We start from the raw sequence: 16,925 nt of genomic DNA, 5'->3' as shown, positions 1-16,925 counted from the left end.
GATATTTGAAAATAAGGTTTCAGAGTTGAGACTTCATAGCTAAAAACATTTGAAGATAATCATAGCAAATTTAAAATTAATCTAGTTACTACGTACTGACTATTGTATGTCAACAGTATCAAGCTACTGCTGGACTTTGATATTAGGTCAGCTTACTCGCAAGTCAAACAGCCATGGTCAAATAGGCCATAGGTGATTATGTCAATCTACTTATTAATGTAGATGGGGCTGTGAGTGTTCAAAGTTTACCAGAAGATGATAGATTCAGACCAGGTCCACTCCCGCATCTCCCTACACCCCATGGCCGTTTGACCACTGCTCTCTAACAAACTGTGACATGTTCAATGACACAACTAACGGCAACTCCACCCATATCTGAGCCCGTCTTTGCTCTGTCCCTATGCACCAACTGGAAGTGATTCCACGTTTATACTACAAAACACTACATCAAATGCAGAAGCTTTAATAACAAATCCACTGCACACTCAATTAACACGTAATTAGATCGCTGTTTCTATTTACACTTTTTGCCGCGGGACACCAAATGAATTTAATTATACACTTACAATCTAAAGGTACCTCAATGTTCCCAAATCTCACCTTCAGACGCCTTGAGATTTTGAGAATAGCTGCACAGGCCACGCGTAGAGTGGATTACTGCGATTGGTTCACAACAATTACAATTTTGTGCTACATGTATCATGTATGGCAACACAACTGGACTTAGTGACTGATGATCTGAAGGAAAATAATATCTGCCAAGCAAATTCTTGTTGAAGTATAGAAAAATGGTACATTCAAGACAACATCGACTATCTGATCGAATTGAAGTCCATAACCATATGGTTGCAGATGCCAAAACTAAAAGAATTTGAAGCCCATTATTATTTTTTATCTTCCATTCAACGCAGTTTACCCAGTATCAAATTTGCAAAGACCAAAATTATCATCAACATACAACATCAGATGTTCATGGTTAAGACTCACTCAAATGCCATTTACTCCCTCCCCCTCTAACAATCTTTGATCTCTAGAATATGAAATAATATTTCTTACAAAAATGTCAGCTAGATTCATTGCCTTTTTTTCAATCCCTCACTTCCTACTTCACGTAATGCCTCTTGAGATGAGTCGTCAGTGTTATTAGTGTCAAGAATATCCTTGCCAGAAGAAGGTTCATCCACAGAGAGCTCTGAAGAGTACTTCTTGATCCTCAAAGAGATGAGAATACTGGATATGATGCCAAGTAGGGGGAAAAGGTACGAGAAAATCTGCATTTTTTGAGAACCAGATGCAGAAGCTACAGCAGCACCAGCAAGACTGCCGATGGATGTGTTCTGTATAATCATTGGCAGGCATCCAATAACTGAAGGAAGCAGAAAATCTACAAGGAACCCAACTTTAGTCGCTGCCAAACCATAGTTTATTACATAGGATGGCATTGGTGAGAAGCGAGCAAGTAGGACAAATTTCCAGCCGTCCCTCTCAACTCCTTTGGCAAGGATGTGGAAGTATTTGTTTTTCTGGATCCACTCCATCGTTGAGCTTGAACTCCTAAAAACAAGCCTGAAAAATAAAAGCCCAGGAGAAAATTAAATTCCGCAAGAGTTTTTCTTGCAAAATACAACTGATGACAGAAAACTGTTAAACAGATTACTCTCAGGAAGAAGAGGTGGAAAAAACCCTATAGTCTCAGATAATATACCAAACCAGAGAGCTATTATTCTCCAACATTCCTGGAGATACAACCTTTAATTAGACAATAGAAACTAGTACTCCAAGCAGCAACTTTTAGCAACTGCAGCGAGTAAGCCTCTAAAATACAAAATTTTTGTAGAACTCCAAGGCAAAAAAGATTTAACTTCCAAGTTCTAAAAACAGTAAGTCAGTAGATGCTTTTTAACTGGTAGCTCCTAGGCTCTGTCCACACCACCAATCATCTTAAGATCGAATTTGTTACCTAGGCACACCTTAAACAGTTAAAGCCTACCAAAATGTTATTTCATTACCATATAAACAGCACACTGGCACAATGACTAGACTAGCATTCTGTCACTCCAAGGCTAGACACACCAAATTTATTAGTCAGCACACTCCAATATGCCCTCATCCTCTCTACACCTCCACTACAACCATTCAGACAAAGCATGATTCACAACTCTAAGGCTGTGTTTGGCTCAAGGAAAAGTGAGGAAAAGAAAGTGTTTTCATGGAAATTGAAAACTCTCAACTGTTTGGTTCAACCCGGAAAGTGAAAAACTTGAAAACGGATTTTTAAATGGGTTGAAAAGGAGGAAAGCAACCTCCACTTTCAGAAAAAAGGAAGTTGTTTTCTAACTTTGGCCACCGATGGCTCGCAGAGGGAGAGAGAGGAGGAGAAATGTGAAGATAGCAGGTTTTGATTGAATGCTTGGCAGGTTTCATAAGCCGTAATCCAGTACTCCCAAGCTAAACTCCACTAAAAATAAACTTTTCCATTTATAACCAGACAAACACAATCCAATTTCTTGAAAAAACAATTCATGGAAACACAAATCTAAGAATCTAATTTCATTATGGAATTGAATTTCAGCGAACCAAACACAGCCTAAGAGTCTAATGGACTTACTAACTATACCTAATAAGGAGCAAATCAAGTCTATCGAATCAGTCAATCAGATGATTCACGTCTAACGGTCCAAGTCATTGCAAAATGAGATCCAAATGATTATTTTCAGTAACTTCCCAAATTACATTGTAAAAAGAATGACATGTAGAAAACCAATCTGGAGAACTCAATGGGACTTGCTTCCTTGGACAATATTTAGACACACACAGTTTTATCCTGAAGTACTCACTATAGAAACCAAGATAAATTAGGTACATTATGGCGTCCCAAGAGAAATAACGATGTACCTATGGCTTATTGAAGAAAGCTAGTATTAAGTTCAGATAGGTAAACTCTTCTATCTCCCTAATCCTAACATATTGGCTTTTCAACAGATTGAGCCAAGACTTGGAACAACCTTAAGAACATGTTAAAACACCGCACTGGTAAAGTAGGATGGAAAACTAAGGTCTTCACAGACCATAAATCCTCTACACAACCCTCTAGCAGTCAGAGCATCCCATAAATCACAACGCACCACAAATACGAAGAGACCAAGTCACCTAGCCTAGTTCCTAATAACTCCTATAAAAGTTCAACGATCTATTGACCAAAAGGAAACAGTAGACTAACACAACGCACTTATGTTCACCATTATTTGTACATTATATTAGAAATGTTTATGTCATTGACCAAAACACTCTCCTCTATTCAACTCTAAAACAAGACATGCACATTATGAAAATATTGACTCATTTTGCTAACATTACTCAGCATTTTTTTTTTCTTTCTCAATTATTACACGACATTAAATAATATAATAATTACGTAAAATTAGAAAAATAAAATAATCTGACCTTCCAATCCAGAAAGAAAGAGAGGCACCAAGAATCTTAGCACAGAAAACACAAATGACAGCTGTAAAGAATCCGAAAAGAAGGGAAGCCCCGGCTTCAAAGAAAACAGCGTAAGGCAAACAAAGAGAAAGTGTTACAGTGTGAATCAATACGTAAATGGGTATTGCCCAAAACCCCAAACGATCTGATAAATCACGAAACAGTTCCAATATTTCATCTTTTTCGAATCCAAATTTCTTGCTCACTGATCTTAGGATTGCTAAAATGCCAATTGTAATAGAGATCGTCCATACTTTCCTTGAGATGGGCATAGTGATGGTTGGGAAAATGAGGAACAGTGTGTTTAGAGAAGGTGGGAAAGGAAGAAGAAAAGGAGGGAAGTTGGGCTTTTATTTTGGGCTTTTTGAAAGAGCATAGTGTTCTGTATGGCCCCCACATCAGTAGGGGTATTTGCTGGAAACAAATATGGCACAGGAAACTTGTTTTTGGTTGGCTCTTCTACCGATCTCTCTAATGTAAACTAGTATAACTGCTAGCAGTGGAGAGTGAGCGGCAATGGCGGAGCTAGGAAAGTAAGTGAGGGTGAGCCAACCAGACAAAACCAAGCATATATAAAAATATATATATATATATATATATATATATATATATATATATATATATATTAATATATTAGAAAAAAAATCAAATTTAAACAAGTACTTGTGCATAGTTGTCCTCGTGCCTTCTTTTTTCGCCATCCTTCTTCATCTTCCTGAAACGTTGTAAGATCAATTCGGTATCAATGCTATCAAAACTTTTTTTTTTCAATGTATGTTATTAAACAATCATTCAACCACTCATCCGCCATCCGATTAAGCAAAACGATTCTTTATGATATTCATAGCGAGAAAATGCCCTCTCCACGATGGCGGTAGCAAAAAAATCAGCCAACTTAATCAACAAATAAACAAGTGGGTATACAATGTCTTTCTTCGCCTCAACCATTTTTTGGCTAAGCCGCTAATTCCATTTACTTCACCAAACTTAGTATCGGGCACATCAATGATATAATTCTCATGCTGATCCGCTAATTCCATCTGATCTATCTCTGAAAAATCATCGAGATAAAGTTGAGCAAAACAGATCAACTTTTGCTTATCGAAAGCAACAAACGATTCACTAGGATCAAGACATGTCATACAAAGAAGTAATTCTGTGTTTGCTTCATTAAACCGGTCGTTTAACTCTTGAATTTGCAAATCAATACAGTGATAGAATAATCCAACACGATAGTAATGTAAATTGGTGTTTCCTTCTGCTCTTCGTCGAGACCTCTCTCGAGCCATATACCTCTCTTCCATATTTGGAACAACCACATCATGTTTGACACATAGTGAAGAAACTTCAATCATGAGACTATCCCACCCATCATCTCTCATCGCCTGTAAGCGTACCTTTGTTATTTTAACAAGAGCCATGACATTGACAATGTCTTGATCTTCACGCTGCAATGCCTTTGACAAATCATTGTTAATTCCTAGTATCGCTTTCATCAAATGCAAATTGAAGATAAATTCAAAAGACTGCACTGAATCTAATAATCCGTAAGTCTCACCTCTTTGTTCCGAGCTTAAACCATTTTCCGCTACATTATCAAGCACATCAACTACTGAACCATAAGTGGTTATCATGCCAAGAAGTGTATAATAGTGTGAGCCCCATCGAGTGTCACCAGATCGTTTAAGACTAGTCTCTTGATTCAACCCTTTGCCACTTGAAATTTCTCCACTTTGTAACGCTGCAACAACTTTAGCCTTCATTGCATCGCGCAACATATCTCGTCGCTTACATGATGCTCCAACAATATTTACCATATTAGAGAGAATACTAAAAAGGTTAGCGATTGACTCATGGTTCTTTGCAACTGCTACAAGGGCTAACTGAAGCTGATGGGCAAAACAATGAACATAAAATGTAGACTCATTCTCCTTCATTACAAGTGCTTTTAGGCCATTCAAATCACCTTGCATATTGCTGGCCCCATCATACCCTTTGTCTCACGCTTGATCCTAGATATGCTCAACCCATGCTTGGAGAACAACTCATCGATTGCCTTTTAAGTGTTAATGCACTAGTTTCCTTAACATGTACAACTCTAAAAATCTCTCAATCACGCAACCTTTCTTATCGACATAACGAAAACAACCGACATTTGCTCCTTAATTGATATATCACGTGCTTCATCAACTAAAATAGCAAACAATGAATTTCCATAATCTTTTAGAATAGCATTTGTAGTTTCCACAAATTTAATTCACAATATCTTTTTGGATATCGTGCAATGTCAATTTCCAATTTTAGAAGCATTATCAAGAACTTTCTTAATGACTTCGTTATGATTTTTCAGAAACCGTATAAGTTCAAGAAAATTACTTTTATTGATCGACTCATCCGATTCATCATGACCACGGAAAGCTAAACCTTGTCTCAAAAGAAACCTAATGCAATCGGTTATTGCGGTTAGGGAGTATTCGATAATCCCTTCAACTTGGGGTCCATTGTCCGTGAAGAAATGTCTCGATATCTTTGCTCTTGATTTAACAAAGCCTGTGCTGCCCTATAAGCAATATTATGAGCACTATTTGGTCCTCCAACGCGTGCTCCTTTAATTTGGTTTTTCTTTCCCAATTAGTAAACCCCCGTGAGAAAAACATCCCCACCTCCTTGTGCCCCTTATTAGGTTTAAAGAGATAACAATATAGACAAAATGCGGCATCCTCGTGAATACTATGTTCCAACCAACTAAACTCCTCATACCACTCAATCTGAAAGCGTCGGATTCTCTTGCCTCTTGTTCTTGGAGGAAAAACATGATTAGGCTGGCAAGGACCCCTAAGCAAATATGCTTTTCTCACCGAGTCTTGATCATTAGGATGATAATCTAAAATCTTTTTCCTCAGTGCAGGGTCTCCCTGAAGACTAGACAAGTCAAGTTCTTCACGATTTTCACGTTGAACCCGCTTTGACGTGGGTTGCAACACCACCATCCTCAATTTCTTGGTGACTTTGCTTTGAGGAGGATCCTACTTCAACATTGGCAACAATATTTGTTTTATTAGGTGGTTGAGTAGGTTGAGTGGGTAACGACTTTCCTTTGATCAAATACTTTAACATATCTGTTTAAACAATTAAAATAAACTATTAATCAACTGAATTGAAATTATACTAACTAAAATAAACTACCAATGTTATTATGATATTCACAAAATAAAATTAAATAAAAATATGTGGTTTAATGAATTCACAAAAAGAATACAAAAAAATTAAAAAACATAGTTTAGGAATCAACTTAATATGAAAAGATAAAAAAATAAGACAAGAAATTTAATAATATTAGGCTTACCTATAAAATTTTAGAAATTATAGATAACTAATTAAAATAATAGAGAGAAAGGTAAAACTGTGGAAAGTAGGTACTTGCGTAGTGGGTTTTGCTTAAATTTTTGATAAAAAGTCAAACTGGAGTAAGATATTTTTGTTTCGTTGTTTGTTTCAATTGTTTGGTTTTGGTTTGCGTGCCTGTTTTTTATTTTGTCTTTTGGTCGGTTATGGGTCGTGGGTTTTAGTTAGACTTCGAAGTCAACACTGTTAAGTACTTAAGTGTTAACCCAAGTACTTTAGTACTTTACACAGACACACGGTTAGCTTTTTCGGAGACTGTTCAGTCTTTTTCGGATATGACTAGCTAGCTTTTTGGTTTCTGTGAATATGTGAATAGTAGAAAAAAATTTGTTTGCGAAAGTTGAGGGTGAGCTAGGGTGTACCCTAGGCCCCCCTGGCTCCGCCACTGGTGAGTGGGGAGAGGGAAGGCGGAGAGTAAAGGAGGAAGAGATAATGTGAGTTTCGAGCGAAGAAGAAAAGAAGAAAAATCATCATTATAAACCAAATATAATTTAAGTTTCAATATAAACCAAATACTAACCTAATCTAGAACCTCATATAGAGTGTCAAATTCCGGAACAAGGTTCGGAAGATAACTTTAATCAATGTGAGGTATAGGTATGATGGTATGCATTCCCTGAAACGTAACTATGTCATAGCTCTATGGGTTATCCGGATCGGAAGGAGGTGGAGCAAAAATTTTGTAAGGACCTTGCGATGAAGAGTAGGACTAAGTAGGGTGTGGAATACGCAAATCACTTCTAATAGTAGTCTTATATCCTACAAAATCTATGTTAGCAGCTTTGTACATGTTAGCAGACCCCTTTAAGACACGATCCCAGTAACTGTCATAGTCACTATTCAAATCTAAATAGAGTGAAGCTTGTGGGCGACAAGTCTTCATTATTTCTAAGATAGTTAGAACCTCTACTGACTAGCTTTTCCCAATGGGCACATATTCTCCGGAGGAGGGTGTGGGATAAAATATGTCCCAACAATTTGGTGCCAACACCTATCGCCCATGTACCACCGCGATGATATCTCTAAACTCAAAGACAACTTCGGTGCATTGTAAGATCATATGAACGACGACCTTGAATAATCGCCTCTCAATGATCCAACCATCATCCACGGTATCCCCAACCACATCCTCAACATTTAATTGCAAATACTTTGTAGTATAGTATGGTGTCCATCAGATCGCCAATGCCGATCTAGTCTTAAGTTGGTTACGGTCTAAGTGAATGTTGTGGCGCCTTGACCAGATTGGCGCTCGATCTTTATAGTCATTCATCCATGCTCTAATCCGTGGAACGATATCACGGTCCATATTCAATCTCAGAAGTGGAGTCATTGTAGGTACGTACTCATGCCACTGATACTATAATAAAAATAAATATAAAAACAAACTTGTAATTTAAAATAAAGTTATAATACTAAAAATCTAAAACTTACTTGTAAAATAGGGGTGAAGCCACCACATGCATTGACCATTCCCAACATTATTGTTAAGTCAGCATGCTTGATCCACCGTGTAAATCAAAACTCCAAACATAGCACCACCCCAATCAAACTCATGAATGTATTCTAACCATGACAAACACATTATCTAACATAATCTCAGTGAACTATCACACGTGGGGAAGAAACACTGCATGATTAAGTAAAAATATAAGGCTCGCAACTATCTCTCCTGATCTGTACTTGTTGGGCACCAACCTTCGTCACTCTCTTTAGTCTTGTCCATGAACTCATTTAAAAAAAAATAAGGTTGATACCACTTTAGACCAATGCTCCCGCTTTATATTGGGTTAACACTCCTCTGCATAATCAAAAGTCGAGTCGAGTACCGACCTTCTCCAAACGTGACTGTCTTTCTTTTTTCTACACTCATTCTCGTTAGCATAGTGACATCCAATGGAGTGATACCTATCTCGGCTTGCGGAAAGTGGAAAGTGTGAGTTTTTACCCACCACCGCTCGATCAAAACATATATTAAACCACATCGAAACAATTACCCAAATAGAGATTATAAATTTCATTTCGTATGTCTGCAAAATAGTCTCCTTTGGCAACCATTATATTCCACTAAGTGTTCACGTACGGATGCCCAACAACACCGCAATTTCATCTCCTTCGTTGCCTAAATATTTATTCAAAACATTTCATTAAAATTAAAGAAAATACAAATTAGGATGTTAAAAAAATAAAATAAAAATAACGATCAAATGCTTACCATTTATACTAACACGATGAGATATTTGTGTTTACGGGTTTCTAGCCAATGTAGGATGTGTTAGTAGATCGATTGAGTCTGGAAATGAAAGTACTGGATGGTTTTGCAAATTATAGACTTTGTTTTCATCCTCATTGTCGTTTAGCGTTGACGTTGACTTTTTTGTCAATCTACTAACTATTTTTCAACCGGAAAATCGTTTACCTTTGTTACTCATTTTGAGTGACACCTGCAATTCAAACATTATCAAACCCATTACCACCAAATAATGCCCAATTAACCATGATTAAAGGCATGATCAAACATACAAACAATCAATCCTAGCAAATAATCGTTTCAAACAATTAATCCTAGCAAGCAATCCTTTCAAACAATCTATTTACATCAATATACAAACTAGCAAACAATCATTTCAAACAATCCTTTTACATCAATACACAAGCTTTCAAACAATCTTTTTACATAACCAAAACAATTCTTGACAATACTAATGTAAAATTGACCTTGAGACTAACTACGTACTAACCTATTATTCCCATCAATCCTAGCTCTTTACATTTACGCATTCAATTAACAATTAATTAAGGTATGAGGTAAATGTGTTCAATTAGCACTTGATTAAACGTGACAAATTCATAATTTGTTGTTGTGTCAATGTTTATTTCACCCATCTTGCCCAAACAATTGTCAAATTGAGTGCTTGTGAGAGAAAACTTTGAGGTGGAAGCAATTGAAGACAGAGAGAAATGGGGAAGAGAAGAGAAGTTTGCAATTTATGGTCTGGATTATACAGACAACAAAGTTTCTACCATGAAAAACAGGATTGGAATGATTTTTTTGATTTTGGGCAGCCAAATTTGGTTGGGAAGCTAAAAGGCTTATGTGGTAATTTTTAGCAGCTCTCCATTAGACTTGCTATTATGCAATCAAAACTTTTATATGCTTTCAGAACTCCATAAATTTTGATTACTTGACTCTTAGGTTTTTCTTTCAAATTGACAATTTTAGCATTTCCTTTTTTAATCAAAGTAAATTTCAATAAAGCCTCAATGTTTCCAAGTGGAGCCACACTGCCAATTTCCAAAAACACACAATTCTAATCTTGTCGTTACAATGTAATATAATTTGAAACAGTACTAGAGAATATGGTACGAACGCCCAAAACTTTGTCTAAGACATGCTTGAAAATGTGGTCTTCCTCTATTACAAAGGTACATACATCCTACACTTTCCGAAAGTACTTTCCGTTACTCCGTATGAATGATACAGATCAACAATCGACAACTTTCCTGCTTGATTTATGGATTAGGGGTACCAGCACAAATATATGCTAGTCTGGATTAGGGAAAGCAAAATAAAATATCGTCTTAAATTAACTCAAATAGTGGATACAGTTGACAATTATCAACTCATGGTGAACATCTGATTTATAAAGAATATTATTAGGAATACTAACAGGCATGACGATGTCACAGCCGGTCCGGCCTTGGGTTTGCTCCCCAATGGTCACCCGCTCATCTTCATTCAGTTATAATGACAATTTACGAAACACTCGTTTTGCAATTCAAAAAGAAGGCCAACTAAATTTTGTACTGACGCTTCATCGTTATGGAGAATATGTACTGGACTCATTGAACGTGGCGTGAAGGATTGTTTTCGGTGGAGTACCGACACTAGAAGAGGCTAAAGAAACGACTTCTGAACTAAAAGATGCACTGGAAATGTAATTCTGTGCGTTTACTTGGTTTTAATATGATTATTTTATTATCTTAGAAAATTTATGGATTTTGTTTAACATGAACATACCAGGGTATATTTTCCATCTAGTAAAGCTATAGGTTGGGTGAAATCATCAACAGTTGTTCAAGAGCCTGGGCAAAGGTATTCAGAAGCTGATGCCTGTGTTACTAAAGATGGTGTTGTATTGCGAAACGTGCTTGTCAGGCATTTTCACTGCTGAGAGAAAGTTTTGAGGCTCAGGTTCAATCTTTATTTTCATTTCAATTAATGTAACAATTTCATTGATTTAATAGCTTTAACCAAAAGAACATTGAGTACCATGATCTATTTTCTTATTAAGGGTTGCGATTCTAATTGCCTTATATTAGTTTGGCCATGAGTTGCGCATTGTCTAAGTTTAAACAAAGATTATTAGGGGCTAGGCTTCTTTGCTGTGATGGTTTTTATAGTTAGGTGTTAATCTTCATGTATGCCTGGAATTTGTAAAATGAATTGCATGAGAAAGTAAAATACATGTGATACCTTGCTTCTAGTAGTTTGACCTCTCTAATACAGGGGAACACATTTCAACAGTTTAGCAGTTTAGGTAGTTGATGTAGAAGATTTCCTTTGATCCATACAGTTTCATCAAGTATTTAACAGTTGATCGTTAGGCTCATCTACACGTTGTGGGTTAGTTAGATGCATAGATCCTTGTGTTGGCTCAATCCAGATAGGGCGGGGAGAGATAGTCTTGGCTTTCATTTGATAATGTGGTTCAAATTTTCTGCCATCAAAGTTGAAGGTCCCATATCATCAGGTTCATCATATAAGCCTCTGAAAAATCCATCATAGGTGTCATCTGAGAAATAGATACAATTTGGCCTTGCCTCCTGGAAACTCTATCGATGACAATGACATGGAATAATTATCCCTAAGAAGAGGGTTCGCCCGCCTAAGCTCTTTAGACGAACCCAGTTGCTGCGCCCAAGGAAATCCAGTTTATGGAATTCAAACCCAGCCGTGGAATATGAACCATCAGTAATTTTGTATCTCCTTCTAATTTGCAACAAGTTCCCACATAAATCCACGAGATACTTCTTCCTCCTATATAGTAGTAATACAATCCGGGTTGTGTTGCTACTTTTACAAGCTTAGGAGGACGTTGATTCACATCACAGGAAAAAACTTGTCCATTGAAGTCAACCACATAAAATTGATCTTTGTAGAATATAACATCATCCACGTCCTTTTCTTTTCTGTTTTGGAGTAAAATTAGGTACCAGTAACAGTTACATATGTGATGGTAGACCCCATAAATGGGAGGTACCAGACGAAATCTACTGTAGGTTTGCTTGAGTGTGCACTGGTGATGTAGGAGGCTAGCACTCCTTACTCTCCAACACTGTACAGTTCTTTTCTTTTTTGTTTTTCTCATTAATGAATTTCAATCCTACTTAGCAAAAAAAAAACATCATCCATGTCCTCGTATTTGAAATCTAGGACTGTCCAAAATCTGTCACCAGGCTTGAGGAAGGCCAATCTATGGTAGTCACCATAAATTGCCATGACTACATAATTTGGGTTTGACGCAGGGTTGTCCAACAAAACTGCCTTTTGCAGGAAACCTTCAGCATAAATTTGGTTCCATTCATGGGAATACCTTAAAGGAGGCAGTTGAATCTCATTATCAACCGACAAGAAGGGATTAAATAGGGCGAACATCTAACCGAAACTGAAACAGATCCACAATTACCAACCATCCATGACTTGAGCCACGGAAGAACAGCCTGTGGGGTACTGGTACCTGGACGTTGCAAAGTCTCTTCTTGGTCAAGCTGTAAAAACTTCGTGTTTGCATGTGTTGATTGTCATGTTCAGCTGGACGCATGAGGACTGGAGGTTCTCGAAAGCGCAGATGACGAATTTCAAAAATACGTAGACCTCCATGACCGACAAACAGCGACAAGTATTCTTTGACCTCGATTAACCTTTTGGCAATAAAAGGTAGAAGATGGTCTGGAACGTCCAACCAATTGATCTCTCTGACTCTGATTTGGAATATTGTTACATGTGAACTTCCTAGCTTTCTTGAACTTGTTTCGAACTTTTTTCTTAAAATGAGGAACCTTGAATTCTAGCACCATGATTTTCCCTTAGCACACAGTTTATATGTACAAACCCGTATAGTTTGTTTATTTGTTAGTTTTTTGAGAAAAGAGAGAAGCCTAAACCCCCTACAGTGTCTGTGTTTGTTTGGTTTCTTCAAACCCCTTTTCGGCTTGCAAATTACAGGCGCAACGGAATGGCCAATTGGCCATTAGCTTTTTCTAGTGACAGAGTTTTATCTCTGGTATTTGTGAATTGTGATGTGAATATATGAAACTGCAGGATTTGAAAAAAATAAAAATAAAAATAGAAGTTTTTGCAGCTCAACCATTTCTGTCATTAGTATATTTGGTGGTAAAGAGTACAGCTGCTGTTGTAATGTGTCCTATATAACAGTCGACCCAAAATTATGTTTCCCATTGAAATACTCAACAATGTTACAGTTAGAAAAAAAAATCAACAATGTTACAGTTCACGAAAGTTTTCTAGCTGAGTTATAAAATGCTAGACCAATGCAGAAATTTGACTTCTTAATTCGTCCTCCAGCTATAGGCCATAGAATGCACACTTCCACAGCAGTCCCAAGTCTTCATCTCTTGAGCTCATCACTTTTTATTCAGAGTGTTCAACCAACATTAGAATATTAGATCAATCATCCTTAGTGTCTTTCATCTATATCAGATATGCTACCATTTCTGTTGTCTATAAACAAATTGTCCATGTGATCTCTCATTCAATTCATCTGCCTATTGGTTGAGTTTTTATTCTCCATAGCTGCTAACCATCATTATATTGTCTCTGAATAGTCCCCAACCTGCATGGTCCTGGATCCTCCGTTGAAGAACCATCAGTAGTTTTTTATCACCAGTCGGAGGAGGCAACCAGTAGCACTCAATCAATTTAGGCGCATTCCTTAGTTTCCCTTGTAGACCTACCCCATGTAGAATGGCCAGATCTTGAGTAATGAGTAGTGTTGTCCATGACGCCTTTCGAGAGGTTGTCTGCTCTAAGAATTTCTTTTCTGAATTGTATGCAGAAGTATCTATAATTTTATTTGAAGTTATTATTCGTCACACAAAATGAAAGGAATCAAAACTGAATGCTAGTGCAAATCGATCTCTAGACCCATTAATGTGGGTGTGTACTAATGCCCAAATTCTTATGAATAATTTAAGCAGTTCTTGAATCTACATTTTTCTTTTTGTTATCTCTCATGTGGTTCTAGATATGATTAGGTTTTACTAATGTTACATTGTGTTGGAATTGGTAATTTGAGATCTATCTAATTTGGTTCAATTAGTATTGGAGATTAATTAATTAGAAAGTAGTGTGATTAACAAATTTGAGTTGCTATTAGGAAACCAAGTTGATATTGGGCTGGGAATACAAGCTAGCTAGCTAGTGAGATTAGAATTGGGTTGGTATTAAAAATTTCTAATTAGTAGTTTAGTGGGAATTAGTAATTGGAGAAGCTATATATATAGTGTGTAAGTGCCTAGACTTTAGCTTAATAAGAAGTGAGAGAATAATAAGAGAGATGCATTGTTGAAAAGAGATGTATCGGTATGAATTGAAGTGGTAAGTTCTTTTGTTCATAAAGTTTCATATAAGTGGTTGAATTGATATAATAAAGTTTGTCTTCTACACGCATTATTCAATTTTGTGTATTTGAATCAAAGTATTAGATTCTACATATGGTATTAGAGCTTTATGGTTAAAGATCCAAAATTATTCAATAGAAGATGGTATGTGGATGGTTCTAAAGTGGGAAGAGATTATAAATTTTGGGCATTGGAATTTTCAGATGGAGATTGTGTTTAAATATTTAAATATATGAGAAGTCGTTGATCAAGGAATTGAAGAACTTGAAGATGAAGTATTGTTGACCGAAAAAGAAAAAAGTACACTTAAAGAAAACAAAAGAATAGATGTGGTAACATTATGTTGTATTCACAGAGGACTAGATATTTCTAATTATAAGAAAATCACTTCCGCTTAAACTTCAAAGGATGCATGGGAGATTTTGCATGTCTATTTTGATGGTAATGGTAAAAATACAAGGGTTGACAAATCAAAAGTTCGGTGTTACAAGTGTAAAACATCTGGTCATTGCGCGCAAATATGAGTGCAAATATAGAAAAGATAGAGTTGCTGAAAAATTAACAAAACATTATAAGGTCTTCAAAGTTTGCCATTGAATTATTGTAATATATCTGGTGAAGGTCAAGACAAGTTGTGCCTAGAAATTGGGTGTAGTAGGCAAAAGTGTGAAGACAAAGAGTTGGTTTTAGAAAAAGAAATTGAGAAAAACACATAAGTTTTAGATTCAGATGAAGTGATTGTTAGTTTTGATTTTGATGTTGATGTTGATGAGCATAAAGTCCATAATAAAGTTAATTTTATTGGGAAGATAAAACAAAAATGTTAATTGTTGATGATTTAGAGTTTTTTGTTGCAATTGAAATTTTTTTTTTTGTGTATGCACCAATATTAGAATAAGAAAAAGATTTAACGACTGAAGAAGAAGAAGAAGAAAGTATTGAAGTAGTATGTGAGGAAGAAAGTCTGACCAAACATATGGATGAGAAAATCCTTGAAGTTGATGAGTTAGTGGAGCTTAACTTGTTCCAAATATCCCAAGCAATGAGAAGATAGTAAGGAAAAATGCAAGCGAAAGCGAAAGAGAATCCTGAATGGTTTGAAATTTAGATTGGTAGAAAATCTACACAAACAACATTGTTACAAACCTGAAAAAGGAGAGAATTGTTTGAGAGTTAAATTAGTACAGAAGGTTCATAAACAAAATAGAAAAAAGGTACAAGGTTGAAAAGGGAGAAAATTATGTAAAGGTTTTAGTGGTATTAAGAGTATGCAAACAAGATCGTAAACGGTACATGACAAAGTTGAGAAGATACAAGAAGAGTTCAGTCTATCGTAGGAAGAGTAAGTGTGTAGAAGGGGAGAACTCATCAAGATCTAGATTGGTTTCAAGTGCTCGTACGCAAAATAAAAAAAGATACAAGTCAAAATTTAAGTGGTACGGTACAAATCTAAACCAGGATGGTACAAGAATGTTTCCATAGTTCATGGGAGGAGTAACATATGGAAGTCAAATATTAATGCTGCAATGAAGTTTCATCAACTAGGATGTCAAGTAGTAGATATCATCATGTAGCCGCTAAAAATTGAAGAATTTATTAAGCTTAACCGAATTGGATGACCGCGTTCCAAAATCTCAATTTAAGGGAGACTTTTGAAATTACTAAATTGAGATTTAGTATCTGTTAGATCTCAAATTAAAGGAGGTTGTTGGAATTAGTAATTTGAGATCTATCTAATTTGGTTCAATTAGTATGGGAGGTTAATTAATTAGAAAGTGGTGTGATTAGCAAATTTGAGTTGCTATTAGGAAACCAAATTGATATTGGCAATACAAGGAATACAAGTAAGATTAGAATTGGTTAGCTATTAGAAATTTCAAATTAGTAGCTTAGTAGGAATTAGTAATTTGAGAAACTATATATATTTGAGACTTTAGCTTAATAAGAAATAAGCAAATAATATGAAAGAGATATTGTTGAAAAGAGATGTATCGGTATAAAGTAGTAAATTTTTTTGTTCATAAAGTTTAATATAAATGGTTGAATTGATATAATAAAATTTGTTTAAGTCATTATTCAATTTTGTGTGTTTGAATCAAAATATTAGATTCTACCCGTGATGCAATTGTTGAAAGGGGGGCTCTGTGTTTGAATTACTTTTACCAAATAATTGGGCGGTCATCATGAACAGGAATTTGGAACTTCAATTAAATCATCTCAAGAATTCAAATTTAATCATTATGCACACTATAGCATATCGGATCAACTTTCCATTGTATGCATATGGCTTTGGCTTAATTTGTCAGGGCCATATCAAGAGTATTGTAAATGACTAGTCCGGCTTAATGAGCTTTAACATATATACGAAATCAATTAAGTACTAAAGCACATCC

The 16,925-nt window shown here is 36.0% G+C and overlaps 2 protein-coding genes and 2 long non-coding RNA genes across 4 annotated transcripts; 1 reads left to right on the top strand and 3 right to left on the bottom strand.

Moving 5' to 3' along the window:
- Positions 1-881: 881 nt before the first annotated feature.
- Positions 882-3,858, bottom strand: LOC147501636 (uncharacterized). Its single transcript, XM_086603816.1, has 2 exons — positions 3,445-3,858; positions 882-1,566 (listed from the first exon to the last, which is right to left on the bottom strand). The coding sequence occupies exons 1-2, from the start codon at positions 3,753-3,755 to the stop codon at positions 1,074-1,076; spliced, it is 804 nt and encodes a 267-aa protein (XP_086459942.1). The 5' UTR covers positions 3,756-3,858; the 3' UTR covers positions 882-1,073.
- A 524-nt stretch (positions 3,859-4,382) lies between these two features.
- LOC147501635 (uncharacterized) lies at positions 4,383-5,456 on the bottom strand. Its single transcript, XM_086604356.1, has one exon. It carries the CDS (start codon positions 5,454-5,456, stop codon positions 4,383-4,385), a length of 1,074 nt encoding a protein of 357 aa, XP_086460482.1.
- A 3,016-nt stretch (positions 5,457-8,472) lies between these two features.
- Positions 8,473-9,338, bottom strand: LOC147501634 (uncharacterized). The gene is made up of 2 exons (XR_015221423.1): positions 9,104-9,338; positions 8,473-9,010 (listed from the first exon to the last, which is right to left on the bottom strand). It is a non-coding gene; the product is annotated as an uncharacterized LOC147501634 (long non-coding RNA).
- Positions 9,339-10,687: 1,349 nt separating this feature from the next.
- LOC147501633 (uncharacterized) lies at positions 10,688-13,355 on the top strand. The gene is made up of 3 exons (XR_015221422.1): positions 10,688-10,826; positions 10,913-11,083; positions 12,446-13,355. It is a non-coding gene; the product is annotated as an uncharacterized LOC147501633 (long non-coding RNA).
- The last annotated feature ends 3,570 nt before the right edge of the window (positions 13,356-16,925 follow it).

This window comes from Coptis chinensis, chromosome 4 (genome assembly GCF_015680905.1).
Source record: "Coptis chinensis isolate HL-2020 chromosome 4, ASM1568090v1, whole genome shotgun sequence".
Classification (NCBI taxonomy): domain Eukaryota; kingdom Viridiplantae; phylum Streptophyta; class Magnoliopsida; order Ranunculales; family Ranunculaceae; genus Coptis; species Coptis chinensis.
Note: the sequence above shows the minus strand (reverse complement) of the source record. Positions and strands in the feature narration are given on the sequence as shown.